Genomic DNA, 10,942 nt, shown 5'->3' with positions numbered 1-10,942 from the left:
TCACAATTCTATAACATCATTACCATTCATATCATAACGTAAAGCCAAGAACCATCACAACTACTGCCATATTATATCAAAATTTGGGCATTACACCTCCTCTATTTTTTTTATTAAGATTAATTTATATATATGTCCAAGAAATCAAATTCCATCTGTTGTGCCACAATAATCAAGTCATTTCTTGTAACTTTGTTTCAAATCTCGACCAAAGCCGACATAGAGGCGTATATACGTCATGTTTAATGTCATATGCATGCTGTGATTTCTCTCACATGTTCATTACAGCTGGTGATAGTCATGTGTTTTGATCCCCTGACTTTAGGAAAAAACTGGTTTATTATATTCATTTTCGCCGAAAGTGACACTTTAAATGAATTTTATACACTCAAACATCATCAAATCCTAAGAGTTTCCAAATATCCATGGAGAGTTCTTCATTTAGCTCATCGCCACCATTGATTTGATTAGAGCAATTGTCTCCAGCATCTGATCTTCCAGTTTCAATCAAAAGCGGGGTCGTTCCAATGCCACAGCACTGTAAATTAATTTGCTGCGGCGTTTCTTCACTGATTAATGGTTGCTGCTGCTGCTTCTTCTTATTTGATAGGGCCAATTTCGCCAGATTGTGCGGTTTTGGTTTTATAATCTTGGTTTTGATCTCCACTGATTTATTCATGATGTGTGTGTTCCAATAATTCTTCACATCGTTTGCAGTTCGCCCTGGAATCCTACCAGCAATCAACGACCATCTGCGTTCAAATTCTATATTTAACAAAAAAAGATAAGACTAAACAACTTGCTAGTTCTCTTCTTTTTTTTTTTTTTCCTATAATTACGTGTATATATTGATCAACTTAATTAAATAAGAGGAATTGCTTCTCACACTCCACTTTTATGATTTAAATACTTCACAAATATAAAGGTGGAGTGCAATTTGTAATGCCAATATCCCGTAAATTAAGTAATGCCGACACCACATATTTAGTCATTTATCTTGTATTTTTTTTCCTATTTTTATCTTTTTTCATTGGAATATTGACCTGACATCATACAAGTTGCCAATATTTATCGTTTCATCAACATTTTCTTCATAAATCATTATTTTTGTTGTCACGTCAACACTCCGATAAAAAATGTTAAAATTAAAAGGTTTTAAGTGAAACAGTAAACTGAGTGACAAAAACCAAAACCAATGTCAGAACTAGAAACTTTCAACAAGAAGGTAAATTAAAAATTGGAAAACATATACATTAAGAAGGCCAATTAATCATAACATTCGTTGCTTCATGCATGCCTGTCATATGCTCTTGTTTCTGATATCTTTTTTTTTTTTGGGGGCTGCCACTTGCGTGGTAAATGAGTAATCTGAATATACCAAGAGGACAAAATTTTGTATATATATAATTTTGATATATTATTCACTCTTTGTATATATTTCTATTCATCAATAAAATATCATTTTCGAACATATTTTATAACATCCAATAGATGAATGATACATTAATCGTGCGTGTGTGATGTTAATTTCCATTAATTTCCATGGATAAACACTTGCCTGTTTCCTAAAAGCTTATGAAGCCTCAACAAGAGATCGATTTCATCCGTCGTAAAATAACCCCGTTTAATATCTGGACTCAAATAATTCACCCATCTCAACCTGCAACTCTTCCTGCACCTATTCAAACCTGCAAATCACAGAACCCGACAAATCGAAATTCTTCGATGGTCTGAAACATTTGTGTAACAAATTTACATGCATGTGATTATTTTTACCTGCTCTGAGAGGAACTAAATGCCACCTGCCTTCCCCAAAAGTTTCTACACATTTCTTCAAAAGTCCATCTTCTTCTTTGCTCCACGCACCTCTCCTCACTCCACTAGGATTAGTGTTCTTCCCTGCGTTTGCTTTCCTACTGCAATGCATTTCTTGGATTAATCTTTCTTTATGAAGTTCAGTACGTATGTGTGATGAAGGCAGGAAATATCTAAGGATGATAATGAGAAAATCTACGCAGCTCTTGTTTTTTATTTTATAGTCTGTACGAACTATAGATTTGACATAAATTTCTGATTTTTCTGTTTCAAACTTTCACGTGATTGATACAATTAGAGTAATTGTAATCAATGATTGAAATAAAATATATATATAAAAAGCCTTTGCCCAACAGCGAGTTTCTTGTAGACTCCTCCATGAATCACATCAATATTTTTGTTTGGTGCATGAGATATTTTATTGTAATAGATAGAAGCATATATTTTAGTTGATTATATTTTAAAACGAGAGAAAATTGTATTTTTTTTTTATTTTGATCATCTTTATTATTATATGTTGTTATTAGTTTCGAAAAGAGTTGATGTCACAATATACATATCAGTATACATTCGGATAAAAAGAATAAAATTGTAAAAAAATAAAAATAATTAAAATTAATGTTTGGCAACATAAAAGATCAAATAATAAAAAGACAAATATAGATCATTAAAATATAATTTTCTTTTTATTATAAATAAAATATCATAAAGTAACATAATTGTGCATGTTACATATTTTTTTCGATTGCACCTAGCCCATTATTTTTATTTCTAGACTGTACTTTTGACAGAAGTCTCCAAATTTTCTGTTTCACGTGATTAATGATACAATTTACAGTAATCGCAATCAATGATTGAAATAAAATATTAAAATAAGATAGAAAAAATCTTTAATTAGCCCAATAACGAGTTTCTTTTAACTCCTCCATAAATCACATTTATGCTTTTTTCACGTCATGCTTGTAAGTAATATAGACGGGTTGATTTCAAATTACTTCAAATCTTTTATCGTAATGACAGAATTAATAAATTATATTTTGTGTATCATAAAGGGATAACGCCATTATAGGCCCAAAACATTCCTATTGCATATTTGTTTCATATATTTATAGTTTTAAACAATTTCTGTTGGAACATTTCATGTTCGCTATCTTGATTTTGATTATAAAAAAACTTGTTATTTTGTTTCTAATGATTTACCTAAGTACGCAGGAAGCTGGAACTGATCAGGCTTCGAACTGATCAGTTAAACGAGCCAAAATTGAAGCTAACATATGCGAACTGAAAGTGCCAGCTGATTGCCCAAACTGAATCAGCTCAACTGATATATCAAAGAACAGCTCCATTGATTGTCCAGCTGATGGACAGTTCAACATAATACCTTCAAAAGCCCGGCCACCTGATGAAGTGCTCAACTGATTAAGAGCTCAGCTGACCAGTTCAACTGAAAGAGTGAAATCAGTTCTACTGACGAGTCAACTGATTTTACCAGCCCAACTGAATATTAGTTCAGATGACCAGTTAGGCGCATCAGGTAGGTATCAATCAGTCGTAGATCAAGACAAGCTTACCTAAGTGGATTCCAGCTACGCACAACGATACAAAAGCTGTTATACGATCAAGGTACAATAATGAACGTTGCAGAAACAATTAAAGACAAAATGTTCCAGCATAGATGTCGGAAAAATCGAGACACGAATATCAAAGAACGCATTCAAGCTGCAAAAAATACAATTATTGAGTCTCACTGTACGATCAGTTTTCCACCTATAAATAGAAGATCAGTGAAGACCAATATAAAAAAAAAAGTGTGTGCAGATACAGATAAAAATGGCACGCATATTGCATATCAGATTACAAGAAGCAATCAGCCCAGAAGGAACACTTCATCGTGTTATCAGCTTAGATTAGAAGCACAATTCCTTCAGTGTTTGAGAACACTTTCATGTTGTAATCAGAGATCAGTTCACACACACACACCACCACTCAAATATAGTCTTGCACAAAGACAATAAACTTATTTATGTAGTCTTTGACACATAGACGTTAAACAAGTGTTGGCTGGAAGATGCTGCCTTCAGTCTAGTCTACGAGTTCAATTAGGTAGTTGGGTAATTCCTAAACTGAGTAGATTTGTACAAATCATTTGTATAAATCAAAGTCTTCTAGTGGATCCTACCCGAAGTGGTAGAAGGGGTGACATAGGAGCAGTTAAAGTCTCCAAACATCCATTAACATCTTGTGTATTTAAATTTTTAACTCTCATTTCAAACTGATTTGATCAGCTAGAGCATCCGACAGTTCAGTTTTCACCATAACTGAACTGATATATGTCACAACTGATTCCTTTTATTTTCAATTATTCAGTTACATAGGATATAAAATAACGAAAGATTACTTCGAGTATTTTTCGCTTGATTTAATATCAAACCCGATTTAATTCATCGATGAACATTCTTAGAACACGAGCTATTGCAGCTCCTGGAGAATATTGTGCTTAAAGCAGGTGCCGAGCACACGATCCTACACATTCAATATAACAAATATTCAAAGGCAAAAACTTGTGTGAGACTGTCTCACAGGTCATATTTTGTGAGACGGATATTTTATTTGGGTCATCCATGAAAAAATTATTTTTTATGTTAATAGTTTTACTTTTTATTGTGAATATCAGTATGATTGACTCGTCTCACATATAAAGATTCGTGAGACCGTCTCACAAAAGACCTACTTTGTGGGGACCCGGACGCTAATCAAGTTCATAATCGTCATTGGGAAAATTTAATCAATTATAATAAACAAGGTCTAATTTTTTTTTAAATGCGGAACGTAAAGTAAATCATACTCATATACATATCAGTATAAAATAAGGTACAAGTCCTGTACAACATACATTCAATACAGACTAAGGTTCAACAACTAGCCACTACAAAAAAAATGATTTTCTGCAGCACGTCATCAACAGCGTGCATTAAACGCACGCTGCGAATACTGCTTTTCACGGCGTGCACCCATATGTGCGTCGTTACTATTAACAGCGTGCCTTAAAAGCACGCCGCGGATATTACTATGGACGGCGTGCATTAAAAGAACGCTGCAGATAGTAACTTGATACTATTCACGGCGTACATTAAAAGTACGCTGCAGATATTATTACGAACGGCGTGCATCAAAAGCACGCTGCGGATAGTAATATCCGCATCTTGCATTTATATGTGTTGTTAATAAATTATATAAACGACAGCGCACAATAAAGGCGCGCCGTTAATAGTATTATTAACGGCATGTAAGTTTATGTGTTCTGCAAAAAGTAAATCATTTTTTTAAAAAAAAATTGTGTTCTGAAATTAACGGCGTACATCAATCGTACGCCGTCAATAGTATTATTCACGGCATGCATATTATAAGCACGCTGTAGAAAATGAGTTCGAATTTTAAATTAGCGACGCTTTAGTAAAACCGTCGCTAATTTTAAAATTGCGACGATTATAAGGCCACATTTAGCGACGGTTTACAAGAAACCGTAGCCGATTTAAGGCCACATTTAGCGACGGTTTAGAACAAACCGCCGCCGATTCAAACCGGCGACGGTTGACGATTAACCGTCGCTAATAGACTTACATCGGCGACCGTTTAGTAACAAACCGTCGCTAAAAAATCGTAAATTCTCTATTTATTCCCGATCTCCGTTCCATTTTTCTTCACAACACTTAAAATTTTTCTCTACTTACATGATTTAAGTTTCGATTTAAATACCTGTTTTTGTTTCAATTTTTGGTTAATTTTTTAATTGTTAATTAAGATCATGAGTATTATTATTATAGTTGTATTGTATTTTTATAAAAATGTATTAAATTATAAAAGTAAATTTTTTTAAAAAAAATTACACAAAATTTATCGACGGTTTTGGAATTATCGCGAAATTATAACACCGTCGCTACATTTTAAGACCGTCGCTAAATTAGCAACGGTTTTACACCGTCGCCATGTTGCGACGGTTTTGTCGAAAACTGTCGCTTATATTTTTTTTTGTTTTATGACTATTAACGGCGTATATGTTCACACTGCAGAAAGTTGTATTAACAGCGTACATATGCACGATGCCAATAGTTTAACTATCAACAGCATACTCTGCACGCCGTTATTAGACTAAACCACAGCGTAAATCGCACGTCGCCAATAGTGTCAAACTTAAGACGGCTTTCGACTTTACAGCGTGCGTCGCAGCGTGCAATGCACGCTGCGGATACCTTTCCGCGGCGCATATTGCACGCTCCGGAAACCCACTTTTCTTGTAGTGAGCTATCAAGTGTTCAAACCCTATCTACAACAACATCAAAGTTCGTGGTCTCCACTCTAATCATGATCTCTCGTCATCTCCTCGACCCTGATCCTGTCCCACCTGTTGTCATGCATACATACAAACACGACAACAGCCGGATAATTCCGGTGAGAATATAATCCCAGTATAAATCAACGAACATGCAATCATATAATCAATATAAAGCATGAAGCAGATATCCTATATATATCAAAGTCTGAAACATAATCAATATAAAACTATCAATCATACTCGTGACTCCACGACTCAGACTAGACTCAATCCTAGTCTAGGGATCCCGGTTTCCTGACGTTGACATTCCTATATCGATCAACAGTAATAGAAGAAAATCCGATTCTATCCACGTCGATATAACCAAACATCCAGTGTCTTGACCTATCCGTCACAGACTGTGGCACTATCGCCAATACACTATCTTGTGACATCGTTCAATGTGCCCGTAGTGATCCCACCACTATCAGGCACTTCTGTCACAAGATCACTTGTCTAATACTCGTCTAATACATGCTTCCTATAAATCAATAGAACAACATATAAAATCAAATCAGTGCATATAACAACAATAAGTATGTGATTTAGGGAAACTCAAGTATATCTTACTTGAGTCGATCTCTCGATATCACATTGACTTATACCTTTCGTTCCAGTCTCGGTCTGAAGCAATAACCATTCTGAACTCAAGACTGTCTCTGTAAATTTGAAACGACATATCGAGAACCATAATATCAATATTCCATTCTCAATTTAATACTGAATCTGATTAATCTGGATTTAATTCAAATCACGGTATAACGGCACAATCTCAGTATCCCCGTCAATACCATATCAACATACATCAATTACAATTCAAAACTCATATCCGATACAATTTGTAATTCATTCATAATTCAAATCTGTCCGATTTCAAATCATTATAATCAGAAAATCATAACAATTCCATAATCAGTCTGTTTTCCAATCTGACTTCGATTCTATGATTTCTAACATGTCAAGAACATCATATATGAATCATATCAAAATCCTACAACATCATATTTTCAAATGATACCAAAACTCAATAAAACTTACGTCCCATTGTAGCCTGCGTCGATAGGAACTCAATACTGAAGTCGGATTCAAATTCTGACGGACGGATCTTTCACAAAAGGCGTAGGGATTTTTCACAACTTTCCCCTGAACCTTTCTCGGTTTTCTTGAGAAGGAAATGAAGGGAATTGCAAATTATATACATCAGTTGCATGGTAAAGCTACGTGGCTCGTCCTTTCACAAAACACGTCTCGCGCATATGCACGACATCACTCGGCGCATATGCGCGAGACCATATGTCTCGGCGCGTCATCTACACAGCACCTCGCGCATATGCGCGCCCCTGCTCGGCGCATATGCGCGAGGTTCTCTGGAATTGCACTTGGTTCATCGCACAACTCGCGCATATGCGTGCCCTCATGCGCGAGGTCTTCTGCCCCTTTTGCGCATGTGCGCACCACGTCGGGCATGTGCGCGAAAGGCACTGTCCTCGCACATACATCTTCTCATGCTGAGTCAAATCGTATCCCGATTAATCCCCTCGTAATCATATCAAATCATAAATCAATAATTACAGATTACCGGGATGAAAATTCTCGGGTATTACATACTCATACTCAAAATACACTTACCAAATATCCGTAAATATTTGCTCTACCAAGAACAATAATTCAAGTCTGTCACCACACAAAAGCATTATTTCTTTTTTAAAAAAACAATTACATTGTAGGCTTTATAAAATATTTTTATTCGTTTGCTTACCATCTACATATTATATTATGAAGACTTACTTCTTCACGGTTCCTTGCTTCTTCTTGCCTATTGCCTAACTTATCCGTACTTGAGGTTAGTCTCATAAATCGGTCGACTCAGGGTTCATATTTTAAGAGGGTCTCAAATATATATATATATATATATATATATATAGAGTAGTGCTTCAAATACATACACAAGACGATCTTTATTTACTATATGAGTATAACAATTTTTTGATAAAGAAACTTCACTTTTCTTAATCATATATTGACATTTATATATGAAAGTAGAATTCATTGTTCATAATTTTATTCAATGTGATCTCACAATAGCTAGTGATTTAGATAATCGAATTTCAACATTATGGTTTTTTTTAATTATTAAAATTTCATGTTGAAATGTTGGTGTACTTTTTTCTCATAATCAATATACAATAAAAGGTTTAAATTTTTGTTTGATATTCAAAATCATGTTTTGGCAATCGTATAATTTTAATAGGATGTTTATCGAATATATATTTAGTCAATATATGACTTGGCTCCAATTATTCTTAAATTGGTGGAGATACCTCTTGTTGTATGTCCATACGAATAATAAACTAGAATCTTCTTTATTCAATCACCAATAATCAAGTCCATGATTAATATCTATGATCCTCTTCTAGTTTGCACAAGAAAATCTAAAAGATTTGTGTGTCGAGAATTACAGTGCACGTACGACGACAATGGGGATGCAGCGGGAGCATGAAAGCGTTGCGGCGGACGTCCGGTGGTGATAGTTGGTGTACGAGCAACACTTGGTCCGAGAATACAAGGTGATTGCCAAATGGTGTAGTTGGGAGTAGAGTGAATAGTTTAGCATCAACCTTTAATGTGTTATCTCATATTCAATGATATCCTAGATGTAACGTACCTTACTTTTTACTACTTAAAATTTGCGGAAAAATTAAAAATTTTCTTAAATAAACGTGAACATTCAAAATTCTTTAAAAGAAGTAATCTGTACGTCTCACGAGTTGTAGCAACAAAATAATTGAAAGCTGAAGTTTGACAAAATTATTAAATATTTGCATAAAACGTAAAACATGACGGTCCTCGGGTTAGCCTCCCGCTCAGTTAAGCCTGCTCCTCGGTCCCCACCGTCAGTCTCCTAATTAACATCCTCACCTGCATCGATCAAGTCTAGTGGGTCTAAAGACTCAACACGTATAAACTGGAAGATAACGAGTACTACGTAATAAAACTACATGCAACTTTAAAATAGAACATATATACTTGAAACTTGAACTTGAACTTGAACATTCATACATATCATAGACGTGTCATAACGTGAAAACTTTCATAAACATGCTTGCATACTTGTGCATACATAAACATACATGAACTTCATTATTTTGCGTAGAGATATGTTTCAAAGCAAGTGGCCCATAACATAATTTCCTGATCAGACTAAACCACAGTACTAGGATGACAGGGGCAAACCCACTGCCGCATACATGAGATCCCCATTCATGCTTTAACGGGTGGATTGGTCCCTGTTCATGCTTTAACGCTTTCCAATCCTTATCTAAACTCGTTCCTGCTTTAACGGGGTGGGTTGGTCCCCGTTCATGATTTAACGCTTTCCAACCTCATATATACATTGATCACAAGACATTTAGCATACTTCAAAAACTTGAAAATAATTTTCTTGCACGTCAACATACTTACTTGGCGTTGAGGGATTCGTTGGACTTCGATTGGGGCCGTTGCTGCACATACTAACTTGAATTCAAATGCTTAACTTGCATAACTTAGACGTAGGTAATCATGTTTGCTTACGAGTTCATTTCTTTCCTTAGGACGTTCTTAAATTCCCATGACTCGACCTTGTAAATCATTGCACTAGACCATGATATCAAACCCCAAACATGCTAATAAATTTTCCCCAAAATATGAAGGACACGAACCCCGTGCTTAGTTCCAGGTAGAAGTCCGGGTCGTCCGTGGGCTAAAATGTGTCGTGCAGAAAAAGGAGGGCACGGAAACTGTGTCTAGGTCCGAGTGGGGGTCCGTGTGTTTGGACAAATTTGACACCTAAAAGAATTCAAAGGCACGGACCCCGTGCTCTGGTCCGTGAGGGGGTCCGTGTCCGTGCGCAAAAATGGCACTAAGGAGGAAACAAAGGCACGGACCTCGTGCCAGGGTCCGTCCGTGGGTACGAGTACCTGCGGAACAAGCCAACATCCGAAAATTCTGAACAGGTTTTGTTTAACAGCCTAGACTCGATTGTACGGATAATTAGTCGACATCACGAGACCATCTTAGGATACTACATCAATGACTCGAGCCTATACGATTGCCCCCAAAACAACCACATATCCCAAATAACTCAATAATCCTTAAACAAACTTTCGACAGAAAATGGTTCGCACGGCTACTCGTTCTCTCAAGAGCCTAACGACGTGAAACGACACCTCAGTATACATCCCAACAACATGCTAAACATAACTAGACACAGAAACGTTCACCCTTCGATCCCCAATGAAGCCTGCAACAATTAAACCTCAAGAACGCATCAATACATAATATCCTGAAAAATGCAGTTTGAGCAGTCCCACGAAAAACGTCATAACTCACTCAATTTTTATCCAAATATTTCGAATTTACTGTCAAATTGAAGGTATCAAAAAGTTATACAATTTTCATGTTGAAAGTTTTCTCAAAATCACGATCGAAAAATCGCAGTTTTAAAAATGACAGCAAAAAGGAGTTTTCAGATCTAAAATTATTTCAAAACTGATCTAAACCATTTTCCGCTCAAACGACGAATGTCACACATATATGTTTACGCATAAAACAACGCAACACATAATATGACATGATCGATGCAGCAAATGAAAGATTATACGTGCCTTTTGATATTTAAAAATACCGTGACGACGATACCGAAGCGGAGATGGTGCGAGGATTGATCCGGGATGAACGTGGCGCTAAAATCTTGCAACGAAATTAAAGAAAATT

At 35.8% G+C, this 10,942-nt stretch overlaps 1 protein-coding gene across 1 annotated transcript; it reads right to left on the bottom strand.

The window, feature by feature from the left end:
* Positions 1-330: 330 nt before the first annotated feature.
* On the bottom strand, positions 331-2,086 carry LOC140820785 (transcription factor MYB1-like). Its single transcript, XM_073181121.1, has 3 exons — positions 1,777-2,086; positions 1,559-1,688; positions 331-752 (listed from the first exon to the last, which is right to left on the bottom strand). The coding sequence occupies exons 1-3, from the start codon at positions 1,925-1,927 to the stop codon at positions 389-391; spliced, it is 645 nt and encodes a 214-aa protein (XP_073037222.1). The 5' UTR covers positions 1,928-2,086; the 3' UTR covers positions 331-388.
* Positions 2,087-10,942: the final 8,856 nt, after the last annotated feature.

The sequence above is a fragment of the Primulina eburnea genome, unplaced genomic scaffold (assembly GCF_022965805.1).
Source record: "Primulina eburnea isolate SZY01 unplaced genomic scaffold, ASM2296580v1 ctg1459_ERROPOS10500000+, whole genome shotgun sequence".
Taxonomy (NCBI): Eukaryota; Viridiplantae; Streptophyta; class Magnoliopsida; order Lamiales; family Gesneriaceae; genus Primulina; species Primulina eburnea.
The sequence above is the reverse complement of the archived record's forward strand: the minus strand, read 5'-3'. Positions and strand labels throughout refer to the sequence as shown.